Consider the following 16,117-nt stretch of genomic DNA (forward strand, 5'->3'; position numbering starts at 1 on the left):
TTCAGGCGAAGAGCGCGGGTTTCGCGGTGATGTGTATTTTGCGCGCTCCCGTAACAACTGTAACTCGTGTGCACGTTTTTTGGCTCTGAACACCGGCTCCTTGGAACAGTTTTCAACAACACAATGTCTAAATTGGAGCAGATCATAGTTATTGAACCGCCGTATGATCTCAAATTTAAAGGTAAGATGAATAATGTCGGTGGCTAGCTACCACTTGTAGACGCTAGCTAACGTCACCGACTCCGGGGGGGGATGTGTTAGCTTCAACAACCCTACTGAAACCTCTCGCTTACCGCCGCCATTTTGAGATGGCAGCGAGGATTTATGGGCCTGTACCCAGTTAGCTACCCAGTTAGCTAGCTAGCTATCACTGCACAACATTTATCGTCAGCCGCGGAGGGCGTATGGTCTCTAGTGACCCTAGTTAGCTGACTTCTTACTGTGGCATTGGCACGGATAACTACTGTAACGTTAGTTTGCTGTCAGTCACTCAGGGATCATTGATAGCTAGCTAACGTTAGCCTGAAATAATAGTCACTGACATGGTTGTTTGGCCATGTAAGTACTATAACATTAACTAGCCTGATAGATAGGTTCAACTAACAAGCAACACATTCTGATTTGACTAGACCAGTCATTACATATACTATTATTTTCACGGATTTATTTAACTAGCTAGCTAGGGTGACACGGCTAAAATTGCAGTTGTTGAATATGGAAATAGTAGCTAGCTAAAGGAAGCTGATTGACTGACCGCTCATATGCTAGCTAGCTATCCCACTCATTGACACTTTGCACAGTGTCCAGATAGTTCATGCATTGTTATGGTATTTTGTTGAGCGCATCCCTAGTGCTCATCACATTGAGAACGAGGTGTAGTTAACTATGTGTAACCGTAGGCTATTTTCACATTATAGTTGGCTATGTTTTTATGCCTTGAGCTACATGTTTATCTGAGCCTAGCCAACAGTTAACACTACTGTTTTAATGGGTCATTTTACTATATAGAAAATCATTTGCCATAACGTGTAACTAGTCTACGTTGGTTGTCATTTGCGTCTGTTGTGTGCATTGTACAGGTGACTCCATTGACCCTCAACACCATCTCCTTTCTCTCGAATGCAGGTCCCTTCACAGATGTAGTGACCACAAACCTCAAGCTCAAAAATCCCTCTGACCGAAAAGTATGCTTCAAAGTGAAGACTACGGCACCTCGCCGGTACTGTGTAAGGCCCAACAGCGGCATGATTGAGTCAGGAGCGACTGTCACCGTCTCTGGTAAGACTTTTGTATTTGCAGACCTTTTTCACTGTGTTGCCAAATGTATGTAACGAGCCCTTTTTGTCAACAACATCAAACAAGAACAAATTATATCCTGTCACTATTTCCACTTTAATTAAATGTATGACTTTTAAAGTTTTTTTTTACCTTTATTGAACTAGGCAAGACAGTTAAGAACACATTCTTATTTACAATGACGACCTAGGAACAGTAGGTTAACTGCCTTGTTCAGGGGCAGAACGACAGATTTTTACCTTGTCAGCTCTGGGATTCGATCTAGCAACCTTTCGGTTAATGGTCCAATGCTCTAACCACTAGGCTACCTGCCACTTCAAGTACAGACGAATCAGGCATGTAAATGTCAAATGCATGTATCAGTAGGCCTATATGTATGCATAGTCATGACCCCAGTTTTGACCCCATATCTTCTGTCTCAACAGTAATGCTGCAGCCCTTTGACTATGACCCCAATGAAAAAAGTAAACACAAATTCATGGTACAGACAATCTTTGCACCATCCACTGCTACAGACATGGATGCAGTGGTAAGTTTTCCTGTCCACATTGCTACCAAATACATGTTGTGCTTTATGTTAGTAGCTATGTCATCAATGGAAAACCTGCTTTTGAATATTTACAGGCTTCAGTACTGCAGGGATCATCAACTAGATTCAGTGGCTGGTCAGGGGGCTTGATCATAATTCCAAATAATTTGTATACTGTTGACCGCAAGAAGCCCAAACAGATATACTATTTCACTAAAACATAATGATTTAAAATCTTGTTTGCATTTGATATATAATCACATACTGTATCTCTCTTATGCGTGGGAATACTTTGGAACAGATTTCCAAAATTAAAATCACTTGGAGCTGATTTGCTGGTATTTTTAGTCTTATGCGCCCCCCCCCCCCCCCCAACGTATTTTGTTTTCGCTCAGAATTTAGTGGGCCAAATAAAATAATTTGGTCTGCCAGTTGGAGAATCCTGCAGTACTGTATTCAAAATGCTTTTTATGATTTCTCCAGCAGAGGGCAGCAAATGGCATATTACACAGATATATCAGCATTTCCACATCCTAATGTCTATAGACAAGTAACTGACAGTATTGCATGTTCATTGTTATTCCATCAGCGGACCCTGTGATCAACTGATCGATCCGTGTTGTTCACCTTATCATCTACTTGTCAATCTCAACTTCTACTTGTTGAATCTCCACAGTGGAAAGATGCAACGCCAGATGATTTCATGGACTCCAAGCTGAGATGTGTGTTCGAACTGCCCACTGACAACGATAAAATGGTAGGTAGTGTACAGTAGTAAAGGCTGGACTTTCCAAAGGAGTGGAAATTCTATCAGCTGCCATATATTTAAGCAATAAGGCACGAGGGGTGTTATATATATATATATATATGGCCAATATGCCACGGCTAAGGGCTGTTCCTAAGCACGACGCAACGTGGAATGCTAGGACACAGCCCTTCGCCGTGGCATATTGACCATATATCACAAACTCCAGAGGGGCGTTATTGCTATTATAAACTTGTTACCAACGTAATTAGACCACTAAAAGTACATGTTTTGTCATACCCCTGGTATACGGTCTGATATACCACAGCTTTCAGCCAATCAGCATTCAGGCCTCAAACCACCCAGTTTATAATTGTTTGATATTATACCTCCAATGTTGTACTGTTGTCACGGCCACAGGTCAATGTTGTACTGTTGTCACGGCCACAGGTCAATGTTGTCTGTCAATGCATCTTTTTCACATTTTCTCCTAGATTCTACTTGGATTTCTCTCCCTCTCCTTGCCCTGTTACTGTTGGTTGTTCCTTTCTCTGCCTTTGCCTAGGTACAGTCATTTGATGGGTGCTAATGATATCATGGATTTCTGATGATTTTAAGTAAATAGCTGCTGTACTAACCAGCATTTCTACCTCAAACTTCACCAAAGTCATATCTGAAATACTCACCGCTTGTTCCTAGTATGTGATAGGTCCGTTTTGTTTGTTCAACACAGTAAGAGTGTATAACCGTTTATAATACATTGAGTGTCGAATGTTCTACCCTACAATCCAAGCAACCACTTAACAATCCAAAGCTATATACATTATCTATTGGCATGCATGTTGCTTGTGCCCCCCCTCGTGCGATAGCCTAGCGGTAGTACCAGGGAGACTCATGGTAGGGACATGGGCAGACCCCTCATCACCCCAGGGCCAGAGCAGACCCCCAAGCTCAGCACCAGACACCTGGGCGACAGAGCAGCCTTCACCCCCGGAGAGTACTGCACCCCCCTGGGAACCAGGCACCACCTGGCAGCCCACGACGCCAGCGACCTCCCAGAGTTCATGTCAGCACCCAGCTCAGTGCGAGGCAGGGAGTGGCAGGTTTGTGGCAGGACAGGAAGTTGAAGTTCAGGTGTCGTTTATTCACTGTAGACCAGGGGTGGGCAAACCTTTTGGCTGAAGGGTCACACTAGGCTTTCAAAATTCAATGGAGGGCCGCACAGAATGTTTTTTTTTTTCCTCTTGTCGAAATCAATTTGTGGTTTAGAGAAAGGTCTGTTTAATATATATATAATTTAGAAATAACTTCTCATCTACCCAAAATAATTATTCCCCTGCCGTAGCTGGTTGTAATTAGAATGGTAGTTTGAATGAAAACGTATTACCGCTTCATACTAATTTCAAACTAATTAACACAATTTTTATTTTAATAAAAAAAATAATTTCCATCTGCTTAACAGTTTCATGAAGTTTGGTCTACTCTAAAGCGTGTTGAGTTTGTGTGGTTGGAATGTACAGCAATGTCAGGAGGGAAACTAGCCTCTTGTTCACGTTTGTCTTTTCGCCACCTTTTTCCACTTTCCTTGCTTCCAGGATGATGTTGATGCAACCAAAGCTGCCCCCGTCCTCAACTCCAACGCTGACGGCACGTCGGCGCCCAAGCCAATCAGCGCGTCCGTGGACGACTCTGAGATAAAGAAACTGATGGACGAGTGCAAGAGGCTGCAGTATGATGTGGGCAAACTCTCAGACGAGAACAGACAACTCAAGGTATGGTCATAGGTTGTGTGATGTCTAAGATTGAGGTGGTATTAGAATAGTATTATATATTGGCGATATACAAACATATTGTGAAGACAATGTTCTTGTTAAGATGATATTGGCTTTGGCCTATGGCTGTGGTGTTACGCCCCTGAAAACGGGATAAATAATGTCACAGTGGCATGTGGGAAAGCTTTGGGGTTCTAACCTACTGTGTTTGTCCTCTCAGGACGAGGGCCTGAGGATGAGGAAGGCCCACCGGTCAGACAACATAGTCTCCAGCTCGGGCGCCACGATGAGCAAACAGCATTCTTCCAGTTCCCTTCCCTCGCTACTGGTCGTCATAGCAGCCATCTTCATCGGATTCTTCCTAGGGAAGTTTGTCTTGTAGGGGTGGAGCGAGAGAAAAGAAAAGTGAGCCGGCATGGGCTCGTTTGTCTCCAAGGGCCTGGCCGTAGCGCCAGCTCACGGCCTACGTACATATGTTCTGTGTACCCAATCATAAGCAGGCCTCGCCTTTTACAATCTCACATGGTTAGTACACGTGGAAAAACAGAAGAATGAGCTTTCTCCTTTTTTGGGGGTTTTTCCTGATCTTTTTTTGGGGTGAGGAATCAGGGGAGGGATGTTTTGGGGGGAAAATGTAAATTGTACATTTGTCAGAGCATTGATAACAGGTGAGTCGGGGCACTGGGTTTGTGACCTTGGTTGAAATCGGAAACAAAAAAATAAATAAAAAATGAGCTCTCTCTCTCTGTGGTTTTAATAAGAGTTTGAATGTTCAGTGTCTTGTCTGTTTTAATGATTTTAAGAAAATGGAATGAAGAAATAGCCTTCCAAACAAAAGACTCTGCTACATGTTGCCTAAACATTCTCATTTTCACTCAATTCTTCTAATCTTGGTTTTTCTTGAGTTATGTGAAAATATACAGTATGCTGGGAATATAGGTGACTCCTACTTTTCCTTTTCCCTACTGACATAAACACACAATTATAAAAAATGAATTTTATTATTATTCCTATTCTTTCTAGATTTTTTTTTTTCTTTACACAAATTCTATATCCCTTGTGAGGCAAAAATATCTACGTTCTTGCAGTCCTGTCCCATGGTATTTAACATTGATGAAAAATAAATAAAATCTTTAACATTCTAGTGGCTTGTCATCTTTGTTTACCTTTTGTCTTTGAGGAAGAGCAAGGCTTCATTTGTATTCGATAACCTCCATTTTGTTAACTCCAAAATCGCAAACTCTGTGTTGAACATGCAAATGTCATTGAAGTGAGCTGCATGAAACATGATACCACAGGCCAGGAGTCAATCTGATTGCGCTTTGTCGACAACGCAGCTTTTAAAGGCAATCTTTGCGGAGACTGCATTCATGGTAAACGCTGCATTGGTCAGCTCATTTGGAAATTACCAAATAGGTCATTAGGGCCAATCAGCAGTTAAATCTATAACGAAGCCGCCGCCCATCTCTTATATCAAATGTATAGTTTCAACCATGTTTTGAGGCTATACAGAGTTTACATTTACAAATATTGGAGTTTAAAAAAGTTCTTCTGGGTTCTGATTGGGTATGACAGTTGAACTAAGCTCATGAGGCATTTATAAGTTATAGTCTTCAAGAATCAATGTGTATTGAGGGGCGCAGTGGTCTAAGGCACTGCACCTCAGTGCTAGAGGCATCACTACAGACCCTGGTTTGAATCCAGGCTGTATCACAACTGGCCGTGATTGGGTCCCATAGGGCGGTGCACAATTAGCCCAGCCTCATTAGGGTTTGGCCGGGGTAGGCCGTCATTGTAAATAAGAATTTGTTCTTGCCTAGTTAAATAAAAAAATATATATAATTCATTTACAAGTCCAAAAATGTATGTAGAAACTGTCTATCGCTGATTTAAATGGCACATTGTTGACAAATCACAGTCAGATTGAATCACGGCCATAGACAACTTATGTTGTGTTGGGCACACCATAGGAAAAATGCATTACTTATTGGACAAGTACAGTACTTCCCAGTTTCACTTCCTGTCAAAGTGTTTTCTTCTTTTGATGTCTACTGAACACGACTCTGAATAATAGAATGTAACAATTCAACATTGCAATTACATATGCTGTATTCAAAGTGTCTGAAAGTCCAATACACAGTCAATGAAGTGCTGCTCCACAACAACAATAACATTCAGCTACTCCGACCTGAGATGCAGAACGGAGATAGCAGCAATAAGCAGTAGTCTAACCATATCCACCATGCCGCCACCTCTGTGTCTGCAGCAGCTACTCCACAGTCTTTGGAGCTCGTCAGTTTCCCTCCACTCCGCTGGCCCATGGCCAGCCCCTGCACACTGCACCAGGGGAACCTGGTAGGAGGTGGCTGTCATGTGGGGCTGGTTAGGGCTGGAGCCATCCGTGGGCCTCTGGCCGTTGAAGAGAAGGAGGCGTTTCGCATAGTCTCGCTCTATGCGGAAGAGTTCGTACTCAGTGTGGGGCAGCCGGATGCCCAGGGCAGCACAGCCATGGGTGGGGGTGACATCCTGCTCCAGGCCCTGGTGCCATGAGCCCTCCGCCCCGCACTCCTTGCCCTGGAAGACGTTGAGCAGGGAGGTGGTGGCCCGGTCCATTGGGGTAACCCTCATGTGGTCCACTGAAGACCAAGAGGGAATTAGTCAGGTTGGTTGTTATGCACACTAATAATGGCATGATCATGAGCTGTGATCATTTATAAACACTGAACAAAAATATAAATGCATCATGTAAAGGGCTGGTCCCATGTTTCATTACACAGGTGCACCTTGTGCTAGGGACAATAAAATGCCACTCTAAAATGTGCAGTTTTGTCACACAACACAATGCCACAGATGTCTCAAGTTTTGAAGGGGTGTGCAATTGGCATGCTTACTACCATAAGCCACCTCCAATGTTGTTTTAGAGAATTTTGCAGTACATCCAACTGGCCTCACAACCCGCAGACCACATGTATGGGGTCATGTGGGCAAGTGGTTTGCTGATGTCAACGTTGTGAACAGAGTACCCCATGGTGGCGGTGGGATTATGGTATGGGCAGGCATAAGCTATGGACAACGAACACAATTGCATTTTATAGATGGAAATTTAAATGCACAGAGATACCGTGACGAGATCCTGAGGCCCATTGTCGTGCCATTCATCCGCCGCCATCACCTCACATTTCAGCATGCTAATGCATGGCCCCATGTAGCAAGGATGTGTAAACAATTCCTGGAAGCTGAAAATGCCCCCGTTTTTCCATGGCCTGCATACTCACCAGACATGTCACCCATTGATGCTCTGGATCGACGTGTACAACAACGTGTTCCAGTTCCCACCAATATCCAGCAACTTCACACAGCCATTGAAGAGGAGTGGGACAACATACCACAAGCCACTATCTATGATTCTGTGACCAACAGATGCATATATGTATTCCCATTCATGTGAAATCCATAGATTAGGACCTAATGAATTTATTTAAATAGACTGAGTTTTTAACTCTAACTCAGTAAAATCTTAGAAATTGTTGCATGTTTTGTTTTATATTTTTGTTCAGTATATTTCGATTTATTGTGACAGTAACACCTACCTGTGAAGACAAACTCTGTCCCTCCCATTACCCTGGTGGATAGGACCCCGTGGCTGTAGTGACCCTGTGCGTACAGGCTGAACGTTGGGTGTCTGCACACTGGGTCGGCGTAATGCCAGTAGTGACCCTCCCAAGTGCAGTTGTGGTCGTGGAAAACAAAATGGCGGGTCAGGAAGAGGACCCCAGGGCGTACCTCACAGCGCTGGCTCACCCATTGGCCCTCTAGTTTGACGGGCAGGTTGTCTTCGCAGGGCAGGATGGGAGGATGGTGCTCGTCCGCCCCAGCAATGACTCGGCAGACACTGCAGGTACGCTCATGGTTCTGTAATAGTGTTTCAGAATGTTACGTTTTCATATTGTGATTCAAAAGAAATTCACACACCTGCAAGAGACTGTAGATGTTAGAATGCATCCCATTTGGATGTTTAACACAAACGTCTGAACTATATTTCAGATTTCTAAGCGGTTAATGAGTCACAGCATGGTGATAAATATCATCACGAGGCCATATCACTGAAATGTCAACAGACAACCAATCATGATGATGAAAAACACAAACGAGGCCATTCAAACTGTTGTTTGACTGACCCACCCAGCTAATAAAGGAGAAGCATGGCAGACTGTCTCCTCATATGCTACTTGGGAGTGTTCCTGGCACCACTGCAAATGAGATACAATTTTATTTGCCAATACAAATAAAACCTTACAGTGAAATGCTTACTTTACAAGCCCCTAACCAGTTTTAAGAAAATAGAGAAAATAGAGTTAAAGAAAATATTTACTAAAAAAGTAATATAATAAAATAACAATAGCCTCTGGTACCGAGTCAATGTGCGGAGGTACAGGTTAGTCGAGGTCATTTGTTCATGTAGCAGTGGCGGTCAGTGCCGTTTATGATTGACAATTAATTTTTTCAAGAGCATGGCCTTATTTCTATTACAGCATTATTGGATGACTGTCATTCATATTCCCATTCACCCAGTTCAATGTAACATCGATAGGTTTAGGCTACTACATGATACTCAAATTTTCCCTATTCCCATCATGAGGTTGCTACAACCTAGCCTATGAATGAAAGGTTGTAGAGAAAATTTTGAGGTGACACAGTGACACATTCAATACCGCCTTGAACACTCTTGCCTGCATGTAGCTTATCTATTCCAACAGTTGCAAATTATAGTTTCTATTGGACAAATTCAAGTATTTATCCCCGTTTCGTTTGCTTCTGTTTAAGAAACATTTTTCAACAGAATCGGCGGAATGAATACACCCCTGATCACCCATAAACACAGTTCACTTTCATAGCAGCCACTTTTTATTCCTTCTCACCTCTATGCACTCTCCTCCTCTCACCTTTTCCCTCCATTTGTGGACTTCAATGCACAACACATAAGCTGTATGTGACCATGTCATAACCGCTACACACAGCCTACATCGTTGTCCCCATATTAGCTAAAGTAACATCCTAGTCAACATAGATAATATAACTAACGTGTTAGTAAACCCACTACAATCATGCAGTAACATTACAGTTTATAGTCGGTAAGCAGTTTAGCAGTTACACCGGTGGGCCCCGGTGGCAATAAATGTATAAAACAAAAAGCTTACCTTGACTTGGAAGAGTTCCAGTGTTATGTTGGATAGTCATAGCCAGCTAGCTAACATAGCATCCCCCTGTTTGAGCCAGGTGTTTGAGTAGGCTCGACTAGCCAGCTGCATTTGCTAGTTAAGTAAGTGAAACTAAAAGTGAAAAGAAATCACAAAATCTCTCTCTCTCGCCTCTCCTTCATTTTTGAAGAAATTAATTTGTTGAAAACTGTTCAATTATTTTCTTTCTCTCTCTTTGAGTCAATTACTCACCACATTTTATGCACTGCAGTGCTAGCTAGCTGTAGCTTATGCTTTCAGTACTAGATTCATTCTCTGATTTTTTGATTGGGTGGACAACATGTCAGTTCATGCTGCAAGAGCTCTGATAGGTTGGAGGACGTCCTCCAGAAGTTGTAATAATTACTGTGTAAGTCTATGGAAGAGGGTGAGAACGGAGGATGGAAGCTAGCTGTCCTCCGGCTACACCATGGTGCTACCCTACAGAGTGCTGTTGAGGCTACTGTAGACCTTCATTGCAACACAGTGTGTTTCAATCAATTATTTGGTGACGTGACTATATTTAGTATAGTTTTATCTAAAAAGGTTAACTTTTTAAATGTTTTTAATTTTGTTTTAATGAAATTCACTTAGGAGGATGGTCCTCTACTTCCTCTTCTAAGGAGCCTCCACTGACATGTAGGTAGGGGTAAAGTAACTATGCATAGATAATAAACAGATCATTTAACATGGGTCTGCCATCCTAGATTGATGGCAGGGATGAAAACAACCACCAAAGGCAAAGAATCAAAAGCTTCTCTCTGGCCTGGAAAATAAAGGGACGAATCCTTTTGTGAGTGGGAGGAAAGGAGGGAGCTTCTGAACTGAAGGCCTGGTTCCATCTCTCTGGTCCGGCTCCAGTTTTATCCCTCGGTCCTTGATACAGCCTCAGGCACCAACACTACCACAGAGTAAGGGCAGGAATTCAGAAATTCAGAGCAGAGCATAATGCGCCACTCTTTGCTATTCTCTTTGAAGAGCGCCAGTGGAAAACTAAACAACGGATGATCACTGCAATCCATGGATCTTCTCTACTGCTGGGTTTGCAGTTTGCACAGTTCATATTCTCTCCCATTTCACATAACGTGTCTGTCGTTGTGTACAAAAACATACAGACAATACTGTGATTGTTGAAAGGAAATAGGAATACACAGCCCTGGAATATCACGCATCAATTACTGTACATGTGTGGTTTCATTGCTGTAACAGTTTGTCATCTTTAATACCCACAACACTTTTCAGTTGGTAGGGATTTGACAAACAGATTCACGATTCACAAATACTCGAAAATGATACTGTCTGCCCAAAAATCGAAAAGGATTCTCTCTCATGGGGTCTCGGGATGTAAGTGATAATAAGGGGACTCTGACCATCGAAATATAGTAGAACAGATTAGAGCATAAAATATATTATATATCTCTATGTCTGACCTTGGTGTTCTGCAGTGGCGGCTGGTAGCTGGAGGGTGTGTGGTGGGTCCTCTGGGTGTGCTCAGTGTGGACGTCCCCCAGGAAGAGCTCTTCGGTGTGGTCATCAGGGAGCCAGACACCATGATGGCGGCGCCGCTCCACACGCACCAGCTGCAGCTCATTCATAGTGAAGCCCAGCCTATGGGTACAGTCCCTCCCCTGCTCCTCCTCACTCCACAGGTCATAGCTGACGTGGGGCTCCCAGGGCTCCCACTTTCCCCCTCTACCTAGGGATGGAGGTCCACAGCTGGGCTTGAGCCACTGGCTGAGGTCCATGGCTGCCTCTGGGCTGTGGAACACAACCTGGACGCTGTGAAGCTGATAGTCGGCCTCGGTGCCTCCGCGGACCACCCAGGAGGCCTGCCGCAGGTACAGCTTGCCCCGGGCGTGGAGGGTGTATGTGGGGGAGGAGCAGCGGTTGTCCCGGTAGTGGAACTGGAGGACCTGGAAGGTGTGGTTGTGGTGGAAGAGATAGGACCTGGTGATGAACTCTGACCCAGGCCTGACCTCACAGCTGATGGGGAAAACATTCATGAAATTGGCTTAGTCAAATGATTCGTTATTTCGGTATTATGCAGTGAGTCTGGTGGGTAACTAGAGTCGACCCCCCCCCCCCACACACACCTTTAATTGCACCAGTTCGATTCAACACCTAAGACTTTACACTAAGAAGTCTGAAGCTGAACCTGTTGTTGTGTCAAGTAGGCTTACATACAGAACAGAGCTATTATACTGTATCGTGTAGTGAGTGACCTTAACCCAGAGGGTGTTCTTTAATGGAAGCCACTCCAACATAATCCAGGTAGAATCAGCCATTTCCCAGGGCAGCTGTCTAGACCACTTAATTATTTAAATCTTGACTAATTATTATTTATTTTTTTCACCTTTATTTAACCAGGTAGCTGTCTAGACCACTTAATTATTTAAATCTTGACTAATTATTATTATTTTTTTTCACCTTTATTTAACCAGGTAGCTGTCTAAACCACTTAATTATTTAAATCTTGACTAATTATTATTTATTTTTTTCACCTTTATTTAACCAGGTAGCTGTCTAGACCACTTAATTATTTAAATCTTGACTAATTATTATTTATTTTTTTCACCTTTATTTAACCAGGTAGGCCAGTCGAGAACAAGTTCTCATTTACAACTGTGACCTGGCCAAGATAAAGCAAAGCAATGCGACACAAACAACAACACTGAGTTACACATGGAATAAACAAACGTACAGTCAATAACACAATAGAAAACATTTACATACAGTGTGTGCAAATGAGGTAAGATTAGGGAGGTAAGGCAATAAATAAATGACATGCCACTGGCTTGAAGTGGCATGAGTAAAGCCAGTGTGTCTATGTATGCGGATGGATGACTCAACAGTATACACGTCAGCTACTACAGCGAGTGAAATCACTGCTTAACAAAGAGCTGGAGTCAGTTTCAGAATGGGTGGAAAGAAATAATTTAGTCCTAAATATTTCAAAACTAAAAGCATTGTATTTGGGACAAATCATTCACTAAACCCTAAACCTTCACTAAATCTTGGAATTGAGCAAGTTGAGGTGACTAAACTGCTTGGAGTAACCCTGGATTGTAAACTGTCATGGTCAAAACACATTGATGCAACAGTAGCTAAGATGGGGAGAAGTCTGGCCAAAATAAAGCACTGCTCTGCCTTCTTAACAACACTATTAACAAGGCAGGTCCTACAGGCCCTAGTTTTATCGCACCTGGACTAATGTCCAGTCGTGTGATCAAGTGCCACATGGAGGGACTTAGGAAATGGACAATTGGCTCAGAACAGGGCAGCACAGCTGGCCCTTAAATGTACATGGAGAGCTAACATTAATAATATGCATGTAAATCTCTCATGGCTCAAAGTAGAGGAGAGATTGACTTCATCACTACTGTTTTTGTAAAAAGTATTGACATGCTGAATGCACCAAGCTGTTTGTTTAAACTCGGACACCCATATATACCCCACAAGACATGCCACCAGAGGTCTCTTCACAATCCCCAAGTCCAGAACAGACTTACAATGCTGTACTTAATATGGGTTCATAACAAACAGTTTAATTGCGCATGTTACACATTATATTACCTGGTGGATACCCAGTGGCCTGCGATGTTGGGTGGCATATGCACTGAGATCTGGCCTCCACTTTGGAGATGTTTGAACATGTACTGACACTGAAATTCCACAATAGCAGCGTGCTGATGCTGCTGCCCATGTTTCCTCCCCAAGGTCCCGACACTGGCTCTTATGTCTGAGTGAAGTAGAGAGCCATGACAAATAACTGGAGTGGAGAAAGAGTGGTGTTATTATAAACTTTTCCATGAGTTCGATTTTTTTTAAATTAGAAATGCTTTAGTAGCATACCACACATTTATGAAAAGTTTACTATACAAACATGGCAATAGAGTGCATGCATTGCTAGATCTATTACTAAATTCTCAAATATAACAATCATCCACTACGTGTTGTTCATAATTACATTTTCAAAATAATAGGTAGGCTACATATAAATTAACATTATAGGCTATCGCCCAATATAGATACGGAATAAAAAATATTTAGGCTACATCACTAGTAAATACTTAAACCTGAATGTTCCAAACTCACCATTGAAAAGAACAGCAGTAGAGACAATCCATTGTATCAGTAACATTGTTAGTCTTGACTGAGACGAAACCTTTTTTTATTTATTAGCTAAGTCCACTTCTATGTCCATTAACAAGTATTATTCATTATCAGTTGCCGTTCTTCTCATTTGTTCCTTTCATCACCAACCGTTCATTGCAGAATAATAAAATACATCGCAGAACATTTCGATGTCAATCATTATCAGAAACTTGGCTTGATGCCCTGATACGAGTTCATTTCATAATATACTAATAACGTCGTTGTTCAATGTGACTCATAGAGCAACTTTGTAATTTATTTTGTTAGGTTTTTCCTCTTATCCGACTTCTAAAAAATATTTTTAAATTGGACGAACATCTTGCTCTGTCGTCTGTCCTTGTCATAGTTGACAGCACACAACAAGTCCTGTTTTCTTTCGTATGAGGGCACTCGTGCTGTGACTCAGTGCCCCCCCCCCCCCCCCCCCAACAAACCGATGAGTCAAACCATATTCTGAACATGATCAAAGTCAACATAACCAACTACAGAATAAGAACACCTAGGTCTGCACACACACATTCAAATAAATACATGTTCAGGGTATTGCCATACATTAATCCACTGTACAGTGATACAACACACACATCATACAATATCTAAATGTTACATCAGGCTATAGCAATATAAATGCAACATAAATGCATTCACTATTTACATTGAAATCTGATGGGTTATGAATAATTTGGTGGAATATAAATATGCCTTGCAGTTGAGTAGTGAGGCAGATATCTGTCAGCGCGTGGTCAAAAATCCCCTCTCGCTCCAATCTAACTGCATTTCCTCAGTGACAGCTACATGAATTATGTATCTGTATGGTTGAATCTAAACATACAAGAAGCCTGCAGCATGAAATCCTGCTCCTGAAGTCAATAGCGAAGTCGAATGAGACACCCAAGCTTTTTATTCTAACGTTGTGAAGTCCAATAGCAAGATTCTGCAAATGGACTACTCCTTCTTAGTTACTGTACAGTCTGTCTTGTATTGCAGTAAGGTAATCAATTCATGCACTGAGATAATATATTATTTGATACATTGTATCCAGACATATCTGTAAAAAATCATAATCTATTTATCAATGTAAACAAGACATTGTCGGTTCTAAATAATTATATTTACAATATCGCTACCATCATTATGGCCAACTTCAGCGTCCTTATATTTTGATATTCATCTACTAAGTCGCAGAAGGTCTCACCTTGGTGTGTGTTCTAAGCTGTGTGCGTGCGCACGCGCGCGTGTGTGTGCAGGAGTGAGAGTCTACTCCTTGTGGTCACAGGCTGTCTGCCAGCCTACTAGCAGCCTAGCACTGGCTCACCCAAACCCTCCAGGGAACCTGAGTGTATTTAACAAGACCAAAATATACTTACTAAGGGCATTGGTGTTGCTTAATGAAACATGCTTGCTGCGTTGGATGCCCTTTTGATGCTCAGAGGGGTGAAAATGCAACCCGAGAAAATTGAAAAATAATATTTAATGTCCATGAATGGGCATGTCTTGAATGAGTACTTAGTATTGCAATTAATGAAGGCATTAAAAGGGTCTGATATCAAATCTCAGTTTGTTTAGTTTAGTTTAATCAAGGAGATATGAATGTTTCCTCAATGTCAATGTCTGGACAAAGAGGTATTGAAGTTAGTCAACATGCTATAAAGTACAAGTATTTAAACTTGACACCAATCACTGACTGACATCCTGTCACACCTTCTCCATCCCCCCATCCCTTCCCTCCATACATGTTGATACATTTTCACCAATGTTTTAACTTGTTTCAGTGAAACAAGGATGTGTGAAATGTGACTGTCAGGTGCTAAGCTGTGCTTTAGAATTATAACATAAAAGCACTCCTACATGCACGTTGGGACAGTTTCCCAGACACCGGACACAGAATAATCTTGGACAAAAAGACATGTTTAATGGAGATCCTCCATTGAAGGACCAGAGTATGAATGAGGGAGTGTCTGTGAGGAGATGAAAAAAGCAGCTCACAAACTTTTACAGATGCACAAACGGGAGCATCTTGTCAGGCTGCATCACCGCCTGGTACAGGCAACTGCTCCACTTACAACCGTAAGGCTCTCCAGAGGGTAGCAAGGTCTGCAGAGCGCATCACCGGGGGCAAACTACCTGCCCTCCAGGACACCTACAACACCTGATGCCAAAAAGAACATCAAGGACAACAACCATCCGAGCCACTGCCTGTTCACCCCGCTATCATCCAGAAGGCGAGGTCAGTACAGGTGCATCAAAGCTGGGACCGAGAGACTGAAAAACAGCTTCTATCTCAAGGCCATCAGACTGTTAAACAGCCATCACTAACATTGAGTGGCTGCTGCCAACATACTGACTCAAATCTCTAGCCACTTTAATAATGAGAAATTGGATG

At 42.5% G+C, this 16,117-nt stretch overlaps 2 protein-coding genes across 3 annotated transcripts; one reads left to right on the forward strand and one right to left on the reverse strand.

The window, feature by feature from the left end:
* Nucleotides 1-3: 3 nt before the first annotated feature.
* On the forward strand, nucleotides 4-5,486 carry LOC139420188 (vesicle-associated membrane protein-associated protein A-like). 2 transcript variants are annotated; one of them, XM_071169987.1, is made up of 6 exons: nucleotides 4-181; nucleotides 1,126-1,278; nucleotides 1,722-1,825; nucleotides 2,502-2,582; nucleotides 4,166-4,342; nucleotides 4,563-5,486. In XM_071169987.1, exons 1-6 carry the CDS (start codon nucleotides 124-126, stop codon nucleotides 4,722-4,724), a joined length of 735 nt encoding a protein of 244 aa, XP_071026088.1. In that variant the 5' UTR covers nucleotides 4-123; the 3' UTR covers nucleotides 4,725-5,486. The 2 variants fall into 2 exon arrangements, with proteins under 2 accessions (XP_071026088.1, XP_071026090.1); XM_071169989.1 differs by lacking the exon at nucleotides 4-181 and adding an exon at nucleotides 300-558.
* A 997-nt stretch (nucleotides 5,487-6,483) lies between these two features.
* Nucleotides 6,484-13,901, reverse strand: LOC139420184 (protein APCDD1-like). The gene is made up of 5 exons (XM_071169977.1): nucleotides 13,675-13,901; nucleotides 13,153-13,348; nucleotides 11,010-11,562; nucleotides 7,933-8,254; nucleotides 6,484-6,978 (listed from the first exon to the last, which is right to left on the reverse strand). The coding sequence occupies exons 1-5, from the start codon at nucleotides 13,718-13,720 to the stop codon at nucleotides 6,521-6,523; spliced, it is 1,575 nt and encodes a 524-aa protein (XP_071026078.1). The 5' UTR covers nucleotides 13,721-13,901; the 3' UTR covers nucleotides 6,484-6,520.
* Between the last annotated feature and the right edge of the window lie 2,216 nt (nucleotides 13,902-16,117).

The sequence above is a fragment of the Oncorhynchus clarkii genome, chromosome 11 (assembly GCF_045791955.1).
Source record: "Oncorhynchus clarkii lewisi isolate Uvic-CL-2024 chromosome 11, UVic_Ocla_1.0, whole genome shotgun sequence".
In the NCBI taxonomy this organism is placed as follows: Eukaryota; Metazoa; Chordata; class Actinopteri; order Salmoniformes; family Salmonidae; genus Oncorhynchus; species Oncorhynchus clarkii.

Bases quoted from the DNA above. Each gene is read 5' to 3' on its own strand.
- LOC139420188 (XM_071169987.1), top strand. From the start codon at position 124: ATGTCTAAATTGGAGCAGATCATAGTTATTGAACCGCCGTATGATCTC. The intron at 1,279-1,721 runs GTAAGACTTTTG...CTGTCTCAACAG, and splicing joins AGCGACTGTCACCGTCTCTG to TAATGCTGCAGCCCTTTGAC. The intron at 2,583-4,165 runs GTAGGTAGTGTA...CCTTGCTTCCAG, and splicing joins CCACTGACAACGATAAAATG to GATGATGTTGATGCAACCAA.
- LOC139420184 (XM_071169977.1), bottom strand. From the start codon at position 13,720: ATGTTACTGATACAATGGATTGTCTCTACTGCTGTTCTTTTCAATG. The intron at 8,255-11,009 runs GTCAGACATAGA...ACACTATTACAG, and splicing joins CGCCACTGCAGAACACCAAG to AACCATGAGCGTACCTGCAG. The intron at 6,979-7,932 runs GTAGGTGTTACT...CTTGGTCTTCAG, and splicing joins GACAGAGTTTGTCTTCACAG to TGGACCACATGAGGGTTACC.